Below are 24810 nucleotides of genomic sequence, written 5' to 3'. Positions count from 1 at the left end.
ATATATATATATATATATATATATATATATATATATATATATATATATATATATATATATATATATATATATATATATATATATATATATTTGTTCGATTTCAATTATATGTTTTAATGACTATACAAATAATATAGGTTCGTGAATCCGAGGCCAACCCTACATTGTTCAGTTGTTCAATGACGTCATATGTATTTTTACTACAAAATACAGTATAGTGAGTTTCATTAATCCCTTTTTAAATGCTTTCGCAATATATATTTTGGGACTGAGAATACATGCGCTGCTTTTATAACTGTTTTACGAAATAGACACAAGTAATCGAAACTACATTCTATGGTTGGATTATTAAACTGAATATGCCCCTTTTTATTAAGTCTGGTAATCTAAGAATTAGGGAACAGACACCCTAATTGACGCGAACCCTAAAGATAGATCTATCGGGCCCAACAAGCCCCATCCAAAGTATCGGATGCTTTAGTACTTCGAAATTTATATCATGTCCGAAGGAGGATCCCGGAATGATGGGGATATTCTTTTATGCATATTGTGAATGTCGGTTACCAGGTGTTCAATCCATATGAATGATATTTTTGTCTCTATGCATGGGACGTATGTTTATGAGAAATGGAAATATGAAATCTTGTGGTCTATTAAAATTATGAAATGATTATTTATGATAAACTAATGAACTCACCAACCTTTTGGTTGACACTTGAAAGCATGTTTATTCTTAGGTATGAAAGAAATCTTCCGCTGTGCAATTACTCATTTAAAAGATATTACTTGGAGTCATTCATAACATATTTCAAAAGATGTTGCATTCGAGTCGTCGGGTTCATCGAGATTATTATTTAGTCAATTATAGTTGAATATATTATGAATTGATTTGCATGTCATCAATTTTCGATATAAAGCAAGTTGTCTTTTAAAAACGAATGCAATATTTGCAAAATGTATCATATAGAGGTCAAGTACCTCGCGATGTAACTAACTATTGTGAATCGTTTGTAATCGATATGGACTTTGTCCGGATAGATTAGGACGGGTCATTTCAACGTCTACGTACCTTTCCTGCAATATTGAATCTCAATATTGATACGTGAGTACTCGTAAATTAATTTTTACATACTAATAGTGTATCTCTGACTAGTGCTTGAGAATATAGGATTATGCATGCTTGTATTTTTGATATTGCCCTTAGATAGGTTATATTGAATCTTGAATTAATTACACCTGCGGTTGAGATAAGGTATAAGATATGCATGTCCTTGGAAAGCTAGCGAAAAATTAAGAACTTTTCCTTTAGATATCGAATGGTTTTGATGAACGGATTAGAAGTTATAATCAATTGAATTTTCGATATTTTTATTAAAAATGATTATTATTATCGTCGTTATTATCGTCGTTCTAGTTTTTATCAAATTATTATTATTATTGTTATTATTATTATTATCAATAAACAGTATGATCATTAAAAATTGTTATTTTTATTATTACTATCGTTAAAGTTATAATTAGTATTATTATTATTATTATTATCATTAAAATAGTTATTTGTAATATCATTATCATAATATTAATTATTATTAGTATTATTATAATTAAACTAGTAGTAGTAACACTTAATTATTATAATTATTATTATTATCATTAAAATGAACGCGACATAAAAGACGATTAAAAACTATTAAACGAAATGATTAGGAAATAATAAGTAAGAGTATCATGATGAAATTAAGATATTATAAGATATTGATTTAGATAAAATTATCGTTCTTATTATTTTATCATTACTATTATTATTAAAAGTATCGTTAGTATTAAAACTATCATTTTAAGAAAAATTATCATCTTAATAGAAATGTCATTGTTATTATAAAATATCATTATTATTATCATTTTAAATAGAATAATTATTTTAAAGATAATATTAAAAAGTATCGTAAATATTAAAGTTATCATAATTAGAATTATCGTTTATTCATAATATCACTTTTAGTAAATATAAATATTGATATTATTATTAATAGAATAATAAAAATTATTATTTCAAAATAATACAAGTTTTGCTTATTATTATTATCAATGTTATTTTATCAAATAAATATGTAATACAAAGATATTTTATTACGTGTAATATAATTACGTTAATACTACCTATCATTTTATATTAAATGAACTTTATAAATGTTATTACTTAAGATATATAAAAATATATTTTTATTATATAAATTTTAATAATAAATGAATTATATTATTTACTCTATTAAAATCTTTTAAAAATATTTAAAAATATAAAACGACGATATTCAAGTTATATGTTAAACATGTATGGATTTTGGAAATCATTTTGGGTCAAATTGACTTTTATTGACTATTGCATATTAGTCTCGAGCATTAGGATTGTGGTACACTATGACCTGACTTAAATTGTTAGACAAATTTTGACCAATATATATATATATAAATATAATTAATTTAGGTTTGTGAATTCGAAGCCAACCTTGCACTTGTTCAATGAAGTTATATGTATTTTTACTACGAAATACAGTATGGTGAGTTTCCTTTGCCTTTTTACCCTTTATGCTTTTGGGCTGAGAATACATGCGAAATTTTAATAAATGTTTTACGAAATAGACACAAGTAATCAAAACTACATTATATGATTGAATGATCGAAGCCGAATATGCCCCTTTTTACTTGGTAACCTAAGAATTAGGGAACATCACTAATTTTGAGAATTAGTGCACGCCTAATTGATGCGAATCCTAAAGATAGATCTATGGGCCCGACGAACCCCATCCAAAGTACCGGATGCTTTAGTACTTCAATGTTGTTTTTATCATGTCCGAAGGATTTCCCGGAATGATAGGGGATATTCTTATATGCATCTTGTTAATGTCGGTTACCAGGTGTTCAATCCATATGAATGATTTTTGTCTCTATGCATGGGACGTATATTTATGAGAACTGGAAATGAAATTCTTGTGGTCTATTAAAATGATGAAAATGAATGATTATGATAAACTAATGAACTCACCAACCTTTTGGTTGACACTTTAAAGCATGTTTATTCTCAGGTACGAAAGAAATATTCCGCTGTGCATTTGCTCATTTTAGAGATATTACTTGGAGTCATTCATGAAATATTTCAAAAGACGTTGCATTCGAGTCATTGAGTTCATCAAGATCATTATTATTAAGTCAAGTATAGTTGGATATAATATGAAATGGTATGCATGCCGTCAACTTTCGATGTAATGAAAGATTGTCTTTTCAAAAACGAATGCAATGTTTGTAAAATGTATCATATAGAGGTCAAGTACCTCGCCATGTAATCAACTATTGTGAATCGTTTGTAATTGATATGGACTTCGTCCAGATGGATTTGGACGGTTCGCTTCAGTTGGTATCAGAGCGGTGGTCTTAGCGAACCAGGTCTTGCATTAGTGTGTCTAACTGATAGTTGTTAGGATGCATTAGTGAGTCTGGACTTCGACCGTGTCTGCATGTCAAAAGTTTTGCTTATCATTTCTAGTCAAAAATCAACTGCTTATCATCATTAAAGTCTAGACACGTCTTACTGTATTTAATGCGTCGATAGTGTATAGACAAAATTCATATCTTGGCGTATCTATTACTGTAGACTTTTCCTGACAGCTTCCATAGATTCCTCCGTAACTTATGGGATTTTAGTATTATATATGCATATGTAAATCATGTATTGCAGGGTACTAATCTACATCCTATAATCTATTTCATATCGAAAATCTTTCATCTGATTGTATGAGATGGATCCCTCAACCAGTTCGAATTCCTCAGATTCCGACATGGAGTCCCACTCAAGCTCCGAATGCAGTGTGATCGAAATGGACCAACCAATCAGCCATCATCTATTCTGGATGAATTGGGGCTGGGTTTGTAGTCTCCTCAATTATTGGAGACAAGAAGAAGGTGATCCTTTTCATCCACCGCATTGCCCTCTTGGCGAAGAACCCGAAGCACTTACCGGCGAACCTGTCCGAAACACCATTTTCTCTCTCATTTCCAGAGTATCTCGTCACGATTATATACTATACCAAATTCTAGATCATATTTATCCGCTCGTCCGAACTGATAATCACCCCGGTGTAATAGAAGAAGTCAACGCGCTTCGTGCTCGGGTAGTGGCTTTGGAGAATATGGTGCAAATATTACAAACACCAGCAGCAGCACCAGCAGCATAACCAGTACTACCATAATCAATGCCAACAGTACCATTACCACCACCAACAACAACCGCATCGCAAACCTCAACTTCACAATCCGTCACATGAACATCAACGTCATACGCACCATAGATACCAAGGAGTACCAACAACAATGAACGATGAAGTATTAATTCATAACTTCATTGAAGAAATATTCAGCAAAGAATATGTGGTTTCTAAAAGTTTTAGAGATTATTTATTCTAGCACAAACTGAAAATCAAATGAGTTTAATATCATATTGACTCATTAAATCCATAATTACCTCTGAAGAAAATATATATGTATATATATTTTCATAAAGATTGTAATTGAAAATTCTTTCGTACAAACTGTTAATGATGAAAATATTTTAACGGGTAGGTAATACCCGAGGAATATTTAGATTCCACATTAATAAGTTACACTGTACATTCTTTGAATCTGATTCAAAGAATGTTTACTATCCTATTTACATCCACAGATATACGAATCCGTTCACCACAGAATAACCATTTTCATTCAAATTTCATATTTGGATTTTAACCTATCAGAATCCAACAAGTGGCATAATGAAGAAAACATTGGATAAATTAAAATTTATTAGAAACAAACAAATTAACTATGAGAAATTTTTTTAAGAATCCACGCTAACAAAATCCTAGCTAACTGTTCCTAGTTAACTGTTAATTCCTTATTATATTTAATTATCGCAAATTATCGCAATTTTAATTCTCGCAATTTATTTATCGTCATTTAAATTTCTGTTATTTATTTTATGCACTTTAAATATCGGGACACATATACAAGGTTTTGACATATCATATCGACGCATCTATATATATTATTTGGAATAACCATAGACACTCTATATGCAGTAATGATCGAGTTCTCTATACAGGGTTGAGGTTTATTCTATAATAATATATATACTTTGAGTTGTGATCGAGTCTGAGACATGTACACGGGTCACGATACGTATTAATTAATTCGAATATTATATATTAAATTATATATGGATTATTGGACTGTCAACTGTGGACTATCGATTGTGGACTAATAACATTGGACAATTAAAATGAATTAAAATATTGAATATAACATATGAAACTAAACATTTCTTCAAGTTTGCCACTTGATTTCATCTTAAACCTCAATGTATCTCGACGATTACGATCTGTGTTCAAACCTTTCATGATTCTTGAAAACACCTCAATCGAGAGGATAAACCAACCGCACTTCATCTACGGGAAGGAAAGATTTATGCATATAGTTATGCATCTAAAAAAAACTCTCGGAACCTGAGTAAACATTTAACACATATCTGTGATAGCTCCTTTGGCATTGTTATTACTGAAAATAATTTTTCAATCCCTATCCAAATTAGCCAACTTCGTCACAGCTCCAGCAAATTAACTTCGACTTTTCGTTCGAAACAACCTTATTATAACCTTGATATATATATGCGTACTCTTTTATTGTTACCGGGGAAGCTTTTATATTCCACCACATTACCAGCAGACGTACCAGCAACCTCGTTGCATCTTGGTTTAAACTCTCCGATAAATCATTATATTTATCATTGAAACCCTATCATATACTCATCTGCATCTTGTAACGAGAACTACCATACCAATTACCGGGAATTAGCAATCAGTACTTTGAAAACTCACAGCATATAAACATCAACAGTTATATGTATAGCATTTATCTCTTAGAATTATGGTCTTTCATTCTGAAGTTCTGAATAGTACTCAGTCTACAAATCAATACTCCGAATGTTGAAAAAGCTGAATGAAGCAGCAGAAACTGTAGACAACCGTAAACGACCTTAGTCATCGGAAGTTTAATGATAAAGAATAGTATGTTGGAAAAGCTCAGAAAAGTTAGAACTGAAAAATGGATTGAGCTAACCACGAAGGAGACTAAGGACAAATACAAGGACCATACCCTATATTTAAAGAATCCAGGTAATTCTGGATCCGATTAAACCTTCAACGAATATCTACTCCGAAGTCATGTTAAAATCTTGCGGAAAATCTTTCTTCATCAACCTTCGAACTTAGAAATTTCAAAATATCATCATAAATATCTTCGATATTTCTGATGATATTTTCATAAATATTCTTGTCCGAAATTATTTATCTCTTCCTGCTATCTATATTACATCATAAAGGAAACTACTTTAGTTTCTAAATTTCTTTAAAATTCGAGTTTGAATTATGAATGAATTTCTTCATCACAACTTGATTCAAAAAATCTAAGATATCATCGTACCTTTATTTTAAAAAAATCATCGATATATCTGAAGATATTCTTATCTAAAATCATTTATCTCTTCGCACTATCAGTGTTACATCATATAAGAAACTGTTAGTTTCTATATTCTGAAAACCTTCGAGTTTAAACTATGAATGATTTTGAAGTAGTGTTGGGAGCTGAAGCATGAGTTAGTATAATATAATGACACTTGATCAACGTGATTATATTATAGTAAGTCATGTTAAATTTCTAAATGGAACGTGATGATTCCCAGATCATAATGTCATCATGTGCCATGTTACACGACTCTTACATTCTGTCTAAATCTATAAACGTATCAAGATCATGTTTTTCTTGATAGTCCTATTTTTCCCATGGTATTCTGGTAATTTAACAAATCAAGATCGTGCCATTACCATTCCCTTCTTAGAACATCAAAAATGTTCATTCTAAAACTTATATCTGCGAATTCTGGACCATTACAAGAGAGGTCTAATCGCAAGAAGAAGAAACGGAGGGACAAGGCTCCGAAATAGAAATTGGAGTATAAATCGCAGCAAATAGGGGGGAGTATTAACTGTGGATGACAGTGTTTATATGGAACAAAAATAGGGACATTGAAATATAAGGGGAGATATAAAGCCCGATAACAACCCATAAATTACAAACCGTGTATATCAATGTTTATCGCAACATAAAGACACGGGAGAACTATAAGTACTATAACCCCAAGGACAAAGTAGAAATAAGCAGATTCATCTGGTGGAAGTTGGAAAAGGAGAAAAATTGTTGCGATAGTAACGACAATGACAAGGATTAGAACTGGATTAAGTATTTTCATAATCTTTTGAATTTAGGAATTGAGTATAGGAATGATAAAAATAATGGAACGGAAGAAGTTAATTTATAGTGAAATAATTGATAGAAAAATTAAGGTAGATCTCCGCATTTAATTAGAGAATCATAATTTTCTTATTCGCCGAAGAATCAAATCTTTTAGATTTTGAATGTTTTCTTTAAATCCCTTGAATTCCGGAATTCAACCAATACCACGTCGAAAGTTAAGATGAAACTCTAATTCTCATTCAATTTTTTTTTTTTTTTTTTTGAGAAAACTTCACTCGTACTCTTCAAGTAATCGAATCGTTTTATCTATATTACTCAATAATGATAAAACTCTATATATCAACTCATATTCGTCATAAAAACATTTTTATGAGTAACCATAACCACCCCACTCAAATTTCGGGACGAAATTTCTTTAACGGGTAGGTACTGTGACGACCCGGGAATTTCCGACCAAATTTAAACTTTATCTTTATATTATTTCGACATGATAAGCAAAGTTTGTTAAGTTAAATCTCAAGAATTTTAAACTATGTTTATACATTCATTTAACCTCGACCAAATTCCAATGATTCACGAACCATTAAACGAACGTAAAAGATTATATATGAATACGCGTATATATTATAACTTGATAACGGTAACGAAATATTAAGTATAAATACTTTACAATATAGTATTTGGTTCCATTTGTTTATCGATGGAATTCCATAGTAATCAATTGATGTAGTTTTCAACTGTACGAAAATACTTTTTCATATAACAGGACTTGTCTATCTTAACTGCGGTTGATTAAATAAACGTAAGTTGGAATATTGGTTGTAACGTGTATTTAAAACGTGTTCATTAAATATATATGTTTTCAAATTAAGTATACGGTAGTAACACCCGCCTAGTGACGCAATTGATATTTAAAAACGATTAGTACTTGTATCCATTTAAATTTTTAAAAAGAAAAACGTTACGCGCTAAACTATTGTCCTAAATGAAATGAAAATAAACTTTGAAAAAAAATAGTTTAAAAAAAAACTAAATGTTATATTGTTAGATGAAAGATTTTGGATACAAAATTTATATTTCTAAAAAGGTATATATATATTTATCTATATATTTTAATCTCGTCATAAAATGTCTTAATTTAAAATAAAATATTTTGGTAAACAACGAGTCACTGATTTATAGAAGCAAATGACCACGACGCTCAAATTTTATAAGATACATTTTTACCAAGTAATTTATTGATGAATAAATCAAACTATTACTAAAGGTACACGTCGCGTAACGTAAAAGGGTAGTTTTCTAAACGTACGAAAGTGCGCTCGAAAAACCGAAAGTGGTACATGAGTCGTGAGACCACGACCGTGTCATTTTTGTAAAAATTATATTTTTACCATGAGCGTAAATATAATATAATATTTAATTAAGTCTATAGATTAAATAATATTTATATTATATTAACTAATATGATACGTGGTTTTGAGAAACAAAAACCGTGTGCTATTGTTGTGCGCTAGCATGAATACAATACTTCGCATGAGTGTCGGTGGTGGCATATATCTATAAAATCAACCCGATCCTGGTTCCAATGTTCACTCTATTTATCTCTCACGATATACACACATATATTTATATTATAAATATTATTAATAAGATTAATATTTTTATTAATCTAATTATTATCACTAAGAGTAATATTATTAGTAGTATTATACATAAAATACTACGACAATGCCATGAGTGAATTATTTCAAAAAGGGTTTTATGAGTGGGATAGAGCTAAGAAAATTATGGGTTATAGCTATGGAGGTTATGGGTATGGATCAGGGGTGTAGCTCATGAGGTCAACCTAGTGTTTATCGTCTCCGTCGCGTCTACGTACCTTTCCTGCAATATTGAATCTCAATATTGATAAGTGAGTACTCGTAAATTAATTTTTACATACTAATAGTGTATCCCTGACTAGTGCTCGAGAATATAGGATTATGCATGCTTGTATTTTTGATATTGCCCTTAGATAGGTTATCTTGAATCTTGAATTAGTTAAACCTGCGTTTGAGATAAGGTATAAGATATGCATGTCCTTGGAAAGCTAGCGAAAAATTAAGAACTTTTCCTTTAGATATCGAATGGTTTCGATGAACGGATTAGAAGTTATAATCAATTGAATTTTTTATATTTTTATTAAAAATGATTATTATTATCGTCGTTATTATCGTCGTTCTAGTTTTTATCAAATTATTATTATTATTGTTATTATTATTAATATCAATAAACAGTATGATCATTAAAAATTGTTATTTTTATTATTACTATCGTTAAAGTTATAATTAGTATTAGTATTATTATTATCATTAAAATAGTTATTTGTAATATCATTATCATAATATTAGTTATTATTAGTATTATTATAATTGAACTAGTAGTAGTAACACTTAATTATTATAATTACTATTATTATCATTAAAATGAACGCGACATAAAAGACGATTAAAAACTATTAAACGAAATGATTAGGAAATAATAAGTAAGAGTATCATGATGAAATTAAGATATTATAAGATATTGATTTAGATAAAATTATCGTTATTATTATTTTATCATTACTATTATTATTAAAAGTATCGTTAGTATTAAAACTATCATTTTAAGAAAAATTATCATCTTAATAAAAATGTCATTGTTATTATAAAATATCATTATTATTATCATTTTAAATAGAATTATTATTTTAAAGATAATATTAAAAAGTATCGTAAATATTAAAGTTATCATAATTAGAATTATCGTTTATTCATAATATCACTTTTAGTAAATATAAATATTGATATTATTATTAATAGAATAATAAAAATTATTATTTCAAAATAATACAAGTTTTGCTTATTATTATTATCAATGTTATTTTATCAAATAAATATGTAATACAAAGATATTTTATTACGTGTAATATAATTACGTTAATACTACCTATCATTTTATATTAAATGAACTTTATAAACGTTATTACTTAAGATATATAAAAATATATTTTTATTATATAAATTTTAATAATAAATGAATTATATTATTTACTCTATTAAAATCTTTTAAAAATATTTAAAAATATAAAACGACGATATTCAAGTTATATGTTAAACATGTATGGATTTTGGAAATCATTTTGGGTCAAATTGACTTTTATTGACTATTGCATATTAGTCTCGAGCATTAGGATTGTGGTACACTATGACCTGACTTAAATTGTTAGACAAATTTTGGCCAATATATATATATAAATATAATTAATTTAGGTTCGTGAATCCGAAGCCAACCTTGCACTTGTTCAATGAAGTTATATGTATTTTTACTACGAAATACAGTATGGTGAGTTTCATTTGCCTTTTTACCCTTTATGTTTTTGGGCTGAGAATACATGCGAAATTTTAATAAATGTTTTACGAAATAGACACAAGTAATCGAAACTACATTATATGATTGAATGATCGAAGCCGAATATGCCCCTTTTTACTTGGTAACCTAAGAATTAGGGAACATCACTAATTTTGAGAATTAGTGCACGCCTAATTGACGCGAATCCTAAAGATAGATCTATGGGCCCGACGAACCCCATCCAAAGTACCGGATGCTTTAGTACTTCGATGTTGTTTTTATCATGTCCGAAGGATTTCCCGGAATAATAGGGGATATTCTTATATGCATCTTGTTAATGTCGGTTACCAGGTGTTCAATCCATATGAATGATTTTTGTCTCTATGCATGGGACGTATATTTATGAGAACTGGAAATGAAATTCTTGTGGTCTATTAAAATGATGAAAATGAATGATTATGATAAACTAATGAACTCACCAACCTTTTGGTTGACACTTTAAAGCATGTTTATTCTTAGGTACGAAAGAAATCTTCCGCTGTGCATTTGCTCATTTTAGAGATATTACTTGGAGTCGTTCATGAAATATTTCAAAAGACGTTGCATTCGAGTCATTGAGTTCATCAAGATTATTATTATTAAGTCAAGTATAGTTGGATATATTATGAAATGGTATGCATGCCGTCGACTTTCGATGTAATGAATGATTGTCTTTTCAAAAACGAATGAAATGTTTGTAAAATGTATCATATAGAGGTCAAGTACCTTGCCATGTAATCAACTATTGTGAATCGTTTGTAATCGATATGGACTTCGTCCAGATGGATTTGGACGGGTCGCTTCACTTCCGCACTCTATTTTGATACTTGCTTGGATGTCGAGAATACATGCATACATGGAGCGTCTTTTGACTTTACTTTAAATTGTGTCGCATAGGTTTCATTTATACTTTAAAACATTGTAACGTAGCTAGTTGTTGAACTACTTTGTAAACCTTGAAACACCTTTATATTTGAAATGAATGCGACATATTTTTGGTCAAACGTTGTTTTAAGGACTTACGACCACGTAACGGGACCTAAGTTGACGGCGCCATCAATGACAATTTTGTCGGGTCGTCACAACCACTACTTTTAGTCCTTTTGATATTATGCATAGTGATCTTTGGACATCACCAGTTGTTAGTACTAGTGGTCACCGTTACTATATTCTTTTTCTCGATGACTTTACAAATTTTTTATGGACCATGACATTAAGTAACAAGTCACAAGTATTTGATACATTTCTTACACTTCAAATATTAATTAAAACACAATTCGGACAACAAATTAATGCTATTCGATGCTATAATGGGACCGAGTACAAAAAATTCCTCCTTTCATAACTTTTGCAATCAAAATTACATGGTATTTTGGTACTCATGTCCTTATATTTCTTCTCAAAATGGTAAAGCGGAACAAAAAATACAAGCCATTAAGATATTATGCGCACAATTATGACTCACTCATCCGTTCCTCCATCTTTTTGGCCACATGCACTAGATTTGGCCACATACCTACTCAATATTCTCCTAAACAAAAATCTCAAAAACTTCTCTCATACTCAACTTCTATATAATCGTACCCCTGAATATCAAAATCTTCGAGTTTTCGGTTGTTTGTGTTACCCTCTTATTCCATCCACCACAATTAATACACTTCAACCTCGCTTAACACCTTGTGTCTTTTTAGGATACCCTAAAAATCACCGCGGTTACAAATTTTATGACATGAAAACCAAAAAGGTTATTATCTCTCGACACGTCATCTTTAATGAACATCAATCTCCTTTCTCCTTCTCTACACCATCTACTGTTCCCGAATATAAATTTCTGCATGAAAACAAACATCCTCTTCTACTTAATGACATACAGTTTCCTGATTCTACTTTTTCTCATGGCCCAATACACTCACAAAATACCACACTAAATAGTCCCTAAAATTACAGCCCATCCACATTTCCTACCTTCTCGTCTCCGAATCCCAATAGCCCAAGTATCTTTCATGAGCCCACTAACAATAATGGACCACTCTCTCATTCCTCACCTACTTCGGAACTTTTGGACTCAACACAATCTCACAATAATGGACCTAATGTTTTCAACTTCCCTCAACCCACTACAAATACTTCCGTAACAAATGCAGATATTCCTCCTACTCGATCCATGACAAATCGTTCCATGCCCGGAATTTTCAAACCAAAAAAGCACCCTTTAATCTCTCAGAAACTACAACTATTTCTGCTATACCATCCACTCCCAAAATAGCCCAGCTGACCCTAATTGGTGCCGTATCATGACTGATGAATACCATGCTTTGTTGGATAATAAGACATGGTAACTTGTACCCCGTCAACCTCACATGCGTATTATTCGATCTATATGGATTTTTCGTCACTAGACGAAATCCGACGGTACATTCGAGCTTTACAGAGCTCGACTTGTAGGTGAAGGACGAGCACAAAAGTTAGGTATTGATTGCCATGAGACCTTTAGTCCGATCGTTAAACTGGCCACCATTCGGACAGTTCTTAGCATAGCCGTTTCTAGATCTTGGCCTATACATCATTTGGACGTTAAAAATGCCTTTTTACATGGTAATCTAAATGAAACAGTACATATGTATCAACCTACCAGTTTTATGGATCGCACTTGCCCGAACCACGTGTGCTTGCTCAAACGATCACTCTATGGTTTAAAGCAATCACCACATGCATGGTACCAACGTTTTGCAGATTTTGTATATACTATGGGATTCGTACATTGCAAATACGATCACTCTTTATATATATATACCCCATCACGGCAATGATATTGCATATTTATTGCTTTATGTGGATGACATCATTCTTGCTAGCTCATTGAATCTTCTCCGTTATCAACTTATAGCTAAGCGAGTTGGCGAATTTGCCATGAAGAATTTAGGTCCTTTGAGTTCTTTTTTTAGGTATTATGGTTAATCGCAGTACTAGCGGTCTATTTCTTAATCAAACAGCATATGCTCGCGATATTATTCAACGTGCAGGTATGACTTCTTGCAACCCGGTGTCTACACCAATTGATACTAAAGGTAAACAAAGTGCTAAATTGGGGAATTTATACTCCGATCCTACTTACTATCCTAGTATTGCCGCTGCACTCCAATACCTCACTTTCACACATTCAGATATTTCATATGTTGTGTAACAAATATGTCTTAGCATGCATTCACCACATGAAGCTCACATGCTTGCTCTCAAGTGCATCATCCGATATGTTCAAGGCACGCCGTCTCTCGGCCTTTTCATTTCAAAGTCATCCTCTCATGCACTCGTCTCATTTACAAATGCCGACTGGGCTGGTTGTCCTGACACACGTTAATCTACCTCTGGTTATTGTAGCTACTTAGGGAATAACTTAATCTCTTGGTCATCAAAAATAAAACCTATTGTTTCAAGATCAAGTGCTGAAGCTGAATACCGCGGTATTGCAAATGTTGTTGCCGAATCTTGTTGGTTACGTAATCTATTACTTGAACTTACGTGTTCAATTATGAAAGCTACAGTCGTGTTTTGCGATAATGTAAGCGCAATTTATTTGTCCGGTAATCCTGTTCAATATCAACAGACCAAACACATAAGACTTGATATCCACTTTGTTCGAGAAAAATCTCACGCGATCAAGTACGCATTTTACATGGACAAAAGGTCTACCACAGTTGCTTTTCAATGAGTTCCGATCCAGTCTTTGCATACAAAAATCGATAGCTTCGACTGCGAGGGAGTAATAGTCAACAATATGTATATTTAGAATAGATAGTCAACATATGTATTCTTAGGGAGTAAATGGGAGTAATAGTCAACAACAATATGTATATTTAGAATAGATAGTCAACATATGTATTCTTAGTATATATATATATATATATATATATATATATATATATATATATATATATATATATATATATATATATATATATATATATATATATATATATATATATATCGCACATTTACCTTATGTATAGGGCAAATGACCCGAAAAGGTAACAAAAGTTACCCAATTTGACAATCAAGGTTACCCCCAATTTGCACAAGCCCGAAAAGGATTTCAATTTTATTTTTGCGCAGGAAAAGGATGTTCAAAAATTTTAAAATTGGGATAATCATCGTAAAATTCATTAACGGTTGTTAGTCAAAATACATAATTGGTCCCTTAAGTTGTTTAAAAGTTGCACCCATAATCCTCTTCACCATCTTCATTCCCATTATCAGACCCATTATCAGAGGCGTAGCCACCTTGTGAAGAATGGTGGCACATGCCACCAGTGATTTGGGCTGTATACTACAGTTTATATTGAGATTTGTATATAGGATAGTATAATTTTAATAGTGTGCAACCAGTAAAAAATATTGAGTGCACCTAAAATCTAGCCCACTACCCTATACCACTTAAGTTAACAGCCCAAGCATCTTATCTTATACCACTTTATTTAATAGCCGAAACTAAAAACATCCCTTGAAATTTGGTTGTATATCGAACCTCCATACTCTTGATGTGTATCACTTCCAAGTCCCAACAACCATTGAAAATTGCAAGTTAATTTATTTGGTTTTCTAGTTTAATTAAATTTTATTTATTTTTTTAAAAAGTTTTTCTAACGTATTGTCTATATTACACCTTAAAATATATTTAATTAAGTCAAAATTTTCATATATATTTTCAATTTTGATAGTCATTAATTCAACTTGGTATTTATCATTTTTATACATGTATCAATAACTAATTATGATATTTAAATAGATGTGAGTTTAGTAAGGTGGTGTTTGTTTTTAAGATATTTTTTGTCTGAAGATCTGCGGACCATGTCTGTAAAGAAGATGTGGTATGAAGGTCTGTATGCTGAATAATGAAGACTGTTTATTTTTAGGTCTGTAACATAACTTAATTCTGTCTGCAGCACTTAGAAGCACATTTCTAAGTCTGCGAGGTTGCAGATATAATAAGATATAATTTTATCGTATGTCTTCAGAAAAATAAATTGTCTGCAGTAAAAACGTCTGTAGACGCGCAGACATAAGATATAATAAGGTCTGTAGACATGAAAACAAACAACATCTAACCTAAATATATCTTTACATACATCCTATATATAGGAAAAAGGAATTTATGATTTTGACGATGATGTTTAGTGTTTTAAGTGTTTAGTGATATACGTAAAAAAAAAAAATTGTAACAATTTAACAGAGGAAAAAAATGAAATTTATTTGTGCCACCAGTGATCAAATTTCCTGGCCTTCGCCCCTGCCCATTATCATCTTCACTATAAAATCAGAGAGCTATAAAAATGGTTATTGATTGAAAAGTTCAAAAGGTGCATCAAATAATGAATTGGTCATTAATTCAGAATCTGTTTTATCTCGTCCAAAGTGTAATTTAATCTATGAAACCTTCTCAACCATTTACTCCGTATTACTCGTAATTATCTTTTTGTGAGTTATTATCTAACCCTTCAGGTGTGCCCATTTTGCCAACACTGCTAACAAGTAATACGAGTTTCACTCAACCTTACATAAACCATTACTTCGGATTCACGAAAAAAAGCTATATCTGGAACGAATGTGCAAACAGCGTGAGTTTTTTTTTTTTTTTTTTTTTTATAAACTCAAGATCCAAAATTACGAACTAGATGTTTTAAGATGGATTCCTTCATGAAAGATGTTGGAAATCATCTTCCTAAGGTTCGTTGGTCAGATTCATGTCCAAAAACGACATATAATTCATCAATTTGATGAATGAAGAACAGTTTGACTTTTAAACCCCAAGCTTTGACTTCACGATTCATTTTCAATATAACGAATCAGAGTCTGAAAATTTGCAGAGAGATTCATGAAATGAATCCTAACAGATATACAATTTTACTTTTTGTTGATTCGTTCCAGATCTGAAATGAATATGATGATGAGAAGATTCGTTAATTTGGATCTCAGATATGAAATACTTGTTGTTTGATTTCGTGGAATTGATACTCCAAACTGATGCGGAAATTGATTTTGAGACGAATTCAGTAGCAGATCTGAAATAAAACACATGAAAAGGATGAAGATGATGAAGAGGACGATGGGTATAAATTTTAAGAAACTTCATGGACCAATCATGTATTTTTTACTAACGATCGTTAATGAATTTGACGAATATTACCCCAATTTTAAAATTTTTGAACACGCAATCCTTTTCTTGAGCAAAAATAAAATTGAAATCATTTTCTGACTTATGCGATTTAAGAGACATTGATTGTTAAATTGAGTAACTTATGTTATCTTTTCGGGTGCCCGTATATTCCCTTCTTATTTTGTGGGATCATTCTAATCATTTCCATTTATAGCCGATCCTTTTGCTGTACATGTATTATAGTGGATTGACCTTTAGTGTCTATAATAATAATAATTATCTAGGGAACTATTATATCCTTTAGTGTCTATAATAATCATCTAAGGAACTATTTTATACAATAATCATCTAAGGAACTATTATATCCTTTAGTGTCTATAATAATTGCCCTTAATTCTCTTTTTTGTTATGCAATTCAGTCTTATTGGGTTCAAATGATATCTTTTTATTATAATATACTACTGTAAAAAACTATCTTAGAGGAAGAATCTCTTGGTGCTTGCATATACACTCAATTCAAAGAATAAAAGCCAAAAATAGGAACTAAAACTAATAATCTAAAACTAATAATCGTACATTAGTATATCTTGTGTAGAATCGTTAGATTACCGTAATATAAAATAAATACGATAAAAGCTAGAAACAGTAACATATGTCGATAAAGATTAATCAGGTTCAGGTTATCTAATTGGGGTATGATTACATTGGAAATAGCTTAAAACAAGTCATGCACATAACAGATATATTATACGACAAATTTCATATATAAACTACCTCCCTTTATTTATTGTCTTCATCATTATAATGAACGATCCCTTCATTTAAATTTATATCTACAAAGCCTGCGTTTTGGCTCTTCCTCATGGTTACCTTATAATTGAACACGATATATATATATATATATATATATATATATATATATATATATTACAATTATTACAATTATTATTATTATTATTATTATTATTATTATTATTATTATTATTATTATATATCGGCTAATAAAAACATAAGTAAAGAAACGTTTGACGTTGCCCTCTAGAATGATCAATACTCCGTATAAGATGACAAGATATACAGTATTTCGTATTTGTATTAGATTATTATTACTCGTACTAAAATCATAAATTGATTGCTACAAGTTGAGATTTTGTATTGGAAAGTTGAAGTGAGAATCTAATTGAAATAAAATCCACTAGAATTTTTAAATGAATTTATTTTTCTATTCGCTGCGAGTTATGTTCCACCGCCATCATCATTCTATAACGACCCGTCCTAATCCATCTGGACGAATACATTACATTTGGTTACATCGCGAGGTACTTGACCTCTATATGATACATTTTACAAAAATTGCATTCGTTTTTTAAAAGACAAACTTTCATTACATCGAAAGTTGACGGCATGCATACCATTTCATAATACATCCAACTATAATTGACTTAATAATAATCTTGATGAACTCAACGACTCGAATGCAACGTCTATTGAAATATGTCATGAATGACTCCAAGTAATATCTCTAAAATGAGCAAATGCACAGCGAAAGATTTCTTTCGTACCTGAGAATAAACATGCTTTAAAGTGTCAACCAAAAGGTTGGTGAGTTCATTAGTTTATCGAAATCAATCATTTCCATAATCTTAATAGACCACAAGATTTCATTTATTCAATAATCATACACTCGCAAGTGTTTAAAATTCATTCATATGGATTGAACACCTGGTAACCGACATTAACAAAATGCATCTAGAATATCCCCAAACAAATAAACATCGAAGTACTAAAGCAATTCAAATTCTCTGACTGGGGCTTGTCAAAGCCCATAGATCTATCTTTAGGATTCGCGTCAATTGGTGGCAATTATAATAAACACCAATTCTTAGGCTACCAAGTTCAACAAGGGCGATATCCGGTATAACAATTCAACCATAGAATGTAGTTTTGATTACTTGTGTCTATTTCGTAAAACATTTATAAAAGTGCATGTATTCTCAGTCCTAAAATTATATATTGCAAAAGCATTTAAAAGGGAGCAAATGAAACTCACAATCCAATATTTTGTAGTAAAAATATTCATACGACGATACAGAACAATGCAGGGTTGGCCTTGGATTCACGAACCTATATCAATTGTATTTCTATTAAAACATATAATAGAAATATCATATTTTCATTTATTAATATAAATTATTTATATATATTTTGTAGTTATATAAGATTTATACTAAATTCCATTTAAAACATATATTTTATGTTATATCTTACATCATATGTTATATATATTTATTTTGTAAATGTATTTAAGTGATTAGTATGTTTATATTAATATTTATATATATATTTAGTACTATATTAAAAATACCTAATTTGTTGTATGTAAGTTTTTATATAAGTAATGTTAATATAGTTTATATATTGTTATATGGAATATTAATATGATTGTAGTATATATAATAAGTATGTTCTATGTACATAATATTTATTTGTTTAAAAACGATAGTTTTGATATTAATGATTTACTAATAATAATAATAATAATAATAATAATAATAATAATAATAATAATAATAATAATAATAATAATAATAATAATAATAATAATAATACAACTTTATTAATATTAATAAGGGCAAATTGCCCGAAAAGGTAACCTATTTTGACAATTTTGCCAATAAAGGTAATATGACTTTTCCAGATGCCCGAAAAGAATGTTTGTTTTAATTTGGAAGTCGAAAAGGATTATAATTTGAAAAAGTGTTAAATTGAGGTAATTTTTGCTGTAATATGACTTTTCCAGATGCCCGAAAAGAATGTTTGTTTAAATTTGGAAGTCGAAAAGGATTATAATTTGAAAAAGTGTTAAATTGAGGTAATTTTTGCTGAAAAAGTGTATCAACGATTTGCAAAGGAAAATAAAAAAAAACGCCACATCAGCAAAAATTACCTCAAATTAACACTTTTTCAAATTATAATCCTTTTCGACTTCCAAATTAAAACAAACATTCTTTTCGGGCATCTGGAAAAGTCATATTACCTTTATTGGAAAATTTGGCAAAATAGGTTACCTTTTCGGGCCATTTGCCCTATTAATAATGCTAATAATAATAATAAAGATATTGTTAACAATGATACTTATGTTAATGATAATAATACTAGTAATTATAAAAATGATACTAATACTAATATTAGTGAAAATAATAATAATTTGCATCATTTTCTTAATAATACTAATACTAATCATTGTTTTTATGTTTACATAATAATAATGATAATACATATATTAGTTGTCCATAAATATCATAATAATAATTATAATAACAATACTCTTAATTTTAACTATGATCATAATAATAATAATGATAACTAATGATATTAATGATAATTATAACTATACATATGATAATAATATTAATATTAATGTTACTAATAACAATTTGCATAATAATACTAATAATTCTTTATAATCATACTTAGTAATAACTATAATGATATTAATATTAATTATATTATTGATAGTAATAATAATAATATCTCTATACACTAATTAATAACAATAAATGATAATAATAATAAGTAGTAATAATAATAAAAATAATAATATTAATAATAAAAATAATTACAACCTTTGAAGCCATGCTAAAAAGAAATACGTCACAGCCCGGACTCGAACCCGAGACCCCTCGGTTAAACCAAACACACTGAACCATCTATCTGTCGTCTGCTTTTCTGATTTAAGTGACAATTAATTATGTTTAACCCTTAAAACCGTCTGTTCTTCTTCATCCATAACAATTCGACCAGAGTCATAATTATCATATCAGCTAATTAAATTGTTGAGTTAAGGTTATATAATAGAAGTAGATACACTCGTTTTGGCGAACTAAATCAATAGACAAAAGAAATTAAAATGGAAAGGAATTAAAGAGTTTAAAACGGGAACAGACCTGAAGAACACTTTATTGTACATGAAATCGAATTCGACATTAAAGGCTTTTATAGACCATGATGTCAACATGAAAAAGTTTCTAAATTGTTATTAAAATCTTTCTGAATACCCAATTTAACTTGAAACCTCGAATTGAACTCGAATTTTACTAAGAACAGAATTGTTGACTTTGGAAATCTAAACTTTGACTCCACAATTGGAACTCGATAGTAAAATTTGGGCTTTGAAACTGTACCGATAGTTTAGACTAAATATTTCTAACGTATCTGCATTTATACATTTTGATATGGTAATCGAATTCGAAAATTTTGATAAAAATTATAACGAACAGAGGACTAGCAGTTTTTCTTTGTAATTACAATTTAATTTCTCTTCTTGAGTTCAAATTGCATAAGTACAGAGTTATGTAAAGGTTAAGTGGTAATATTAAAGTTAATTTAACTCAATTGAAGTTTGTTTTATAGCTTGATTCGTTCGACACAAATATATTCCCTCATGTACGAAAAAGATAAAAAAAATATGAAGATGAACACGACTTGCAACTGATTTTGTTGGGTTCTAGTTGTTTACATCCTTGATTGTATGATTGAATCAATTAGTTACAGTATGGACAACGATGGGAAACAGATTATTGATCCTGGTTCCAGCTATACGATTTCTTGTGAATTTTATTAATAACTAATAATTATGATTATTAATAATACTAATCTAAATAAAAAAATATTGGTTTCCTATTATGTATATCTGTATAACATTTTATTTTATATATTAATTGTTGTTTTGGTGTATAAATCATATTTTATATATATATATTTATGTATATCTATTCTTTATACATCTATTTATATATATATATATATGTGTGTGTGTGTGTGTGTGTGTGTGTGTTTATATATATATAATTCATATGTTTTTGTTGGTTAACAAATATATTAATAATATTAATAAAACTAATAATAAGAATAATAATGAAAGTAAATAAGATCATGATATTAATAATAAAAATGATTTTTAGTAATAATAATAATATATTATGATAATAAGTTATATCTTAATAATAATAATAATAATAATAAATTTTAATAGTAATGATTTTTAATGATATTGGTAATGATAATATCTAATAAAGATATATCAATTACATGTTTCAAATTTTATATTAATATATTATATATTAAAATAATAATATTAATAATACTGGTTTTATTACTGCTGATATTTATTTTAACGATAAAAGTATTAATAGCAACATAATAACTATCTTTTTAACTTGTAATTACACTTATCATGTTAAAATTATACATTATAATTATACATTATACGTTATATGATAGTAAGTGTTGTATACTTATTATAAATACTTTATATAATAAGCGTATGCATATTAAATATAAAAATGTAATTGTCTTTTATGTATATATGTATTGTATATATATATTTATTATAATATCCTCTCATCTTAGAAATAAATTTAAGCATATAATAATGTATAATTTATATATATATTCCAATATTCATATGATAATAATTATTACAGAAATCATATATATCTATTCATAGATTTTATAAAATAATTTTCTTATCTTGTATATATTATTTTACATATTTACTTCTAATAATTCAATTATCTTTTGTTATTTTCAATACATACATTTATATATATATATATATATATATATATATATATATACATATACATATATTTATTTACAAACAATTGTTCGTGAATCGTCGGGATTAGTCAAAGGTCAAATGTATACATGAACACAGTTCAAAGTTTTTGAGACTTCAACATTACAGACTTGCTTATCATGTCGAAAAAATATCAAATCGTATCGAGAATTTGGTTTAAAATTAGTCGAAATTTTCCGGGTCGTCACACATTCAACTCGAAATAATTTTATGAACTAAACGCAATAAATTGTATTCTACACGGAGCTTCGATACACTACCAACGAAGCAATTCTTTTTAGCAATAAATATGAAAGTGATTTGAATTTACAATTTAAGTCCTTCAAATATAACTATTATAATATTATTTATATATGACGACTCCTCCAAGTATCCTTATATTGCTGAAATGACTAAAAACCTTTATAAAATTAAACTTGTCGGTTATACTTTTATTCAAAAATAATTGTATATAATAATTGTAAAATATTTTACCACTGTCCAACGCATGGGCTTTGAAACCAACACCACAGGCTCTTAAAATCATAAGAATATTTAAAACGATATTAATGGTGAGGAAATTTTTTGTAGTTGATGTTATGCGAGGTGTATACGAAATAGTTATATTTTTACTACAAAAAATACTATTAAATACGATACAATTTTACACAAGTTATTTATTTATTTATAGAGTGGATATACCTAAATCTTGCTACAACACTTATAGGCAGTGTACCTAATCGTACAGTAGTGTAGTTTTTAGTAAGTCCGGTTCGTTCCACAGGGATCTTAGCCAAGTTTAACGCTATATTTTTAAAAACTATATTTGTAAAAATATAAATATATATAAGTAGTATTATTATTATAAAAGGGGGTTTTTACCATTTAATGACCGGTTTGTCGATTTTAAAACTTAAGTCGCAGTTAAAACCTAATGTAAAATATTAAATGTATAAAAGACTTAATTTAAAGCGTAAACTCAATAACGATAATGAAATTGCGATAAATAAAAGTGCGATAAATAAAATTGTGATAATTAAAAGTACGATAATTAAAAGTGCAATTAAAATAAAATGACAGTAAATAAAAGTACGATAATTAAAAGTGCAATTAAATATGAAATAAAGGAATTATGCTTATTTAAACTTCCGTAATCATGATGTTTGACGTGTTGATTTTAGTTTATTACCATGGGTTAATTGTCCTTTGTCCTGGATTATTCAATATGTCCGTCTGGTTTTTGTCCATAACAGTCCATCAGTCATAAATATAAAGTGCGAGTGTCCTCGTCAAATTATCCTTATATCCGAAGTCAAATATTCTAACTAATTGAGGACTTAAACTGTAACAAGGTCTTAATATTTTGTTTAATAATTACACCAGGATATCGACTGCGTGTAACCCAAGATTTTAATACTTTGTTAACAATTACGCCAAGTGTCCTTGTACATAATTCACCCTTATTTTAATAAGTCCATTAACTATTAATCCATTCCCGTGTCCAGTTAAATGAACGATTTTTAGTACTTATATATATCCCGCCCATCGTGTTCGATCGAGTGTATGTGGTTATTTATAGGTACGTCCAATTGTAAATCTTTATATTAAATTAACAAACTATCATTTAATTAAAAATATATAAAGCCCATTAATAGCCCATAGTCTAATTTCCACAAGTGTCGTTCTTTTGTCCAAACCCCAATTATAGTACAAAGCCCAATTACCCAATTTTAATATTTAAGCCCAACATCATGATTACTTCGACTTAAATAAGCAAAATAATAACTTAGCTACGAGACATTAATTTAAAAAGGTTGAACATAACTTACAATGATTAAAAATAGCGTAGCGTTACACGAACAGAATTTCGACTTACACCCTTACAACATTCGCTAACATACCCTTATTATTAGAATTTAAAATTAAAATTAAAATTAAAATTAAAATTAAATATATATATATATATATATATATATATATATATATATATATACGTTGAGAGTAAGAGAGGAAAGAAAAAGATGTGTTTATTTTGGCCAAAACACGCGAAATTTATAGATGTGGCTTGACAATTGGGGCCATGCAATCGCATGGAAATTACTCTTCCAGGCCATGCGATCGCATGGCCAGCTGGGAGAGTTCACATGTGCTTGTTTTCTTCTTGCCGACGATTTTAAATAAATAAATATAATATATAAATAATTTTAAGAATTATTTAAATATTATATTATATTTATGTGCATAGTTGACTTGTAATTTTCGCTCCGTTGCATCGCGCGTTGAGAGTTGACTC

General features: G+C 29.1%; 1 protein-coding gene across 1 annotated transcript; it reads left to right on the top strand.

Moving 5' to 3' along the window:
* Positions 1-13696: 13696 nt before the first annotated feature.
* Positions 13697-14455, top strand: LOC139849178 (uncharacterized mitochondrial protein AtMg00810-like). The gene is made up of 2 exons (XM_071838842.1): positions 13697-13926; positions 14125-14455. The coding sequence occupies exons 1-2, from the start codon at positions 13697-13699 to the stop codon at positions 14453-14455; spliced, it is 561 nt and encodes a 186-aa protein (XP_071694943.1).
* The last annotated feature ends 10355 nt before the right edge of the window (positions 14456-24810 follow it).

This window comes from Rutidosis leptorrhynchoides, chromosome 5, assembly GCF_046630445.1.
Source record: "Rutidosis leptorrhynchoides isolate AG116_Rl617_1_P2 chromosome 5, CSIRO_AGI_Rlap_v1, whole genome shotgun sequence".
NCBI classification, from domain to species: domain Eukaryota; kingdom Viridiplantae; phylum Streptophyta; class Magnoliopsida; order Asterales; family Asteraceae; genus Rutidosis; species Rutidosis leptorrhynchoides.
The sequence above is the reverse complement of the archived record's forward strand: the minus strand, read 5'-3'. Positions and strand labels throughout refer to the sequence as shown.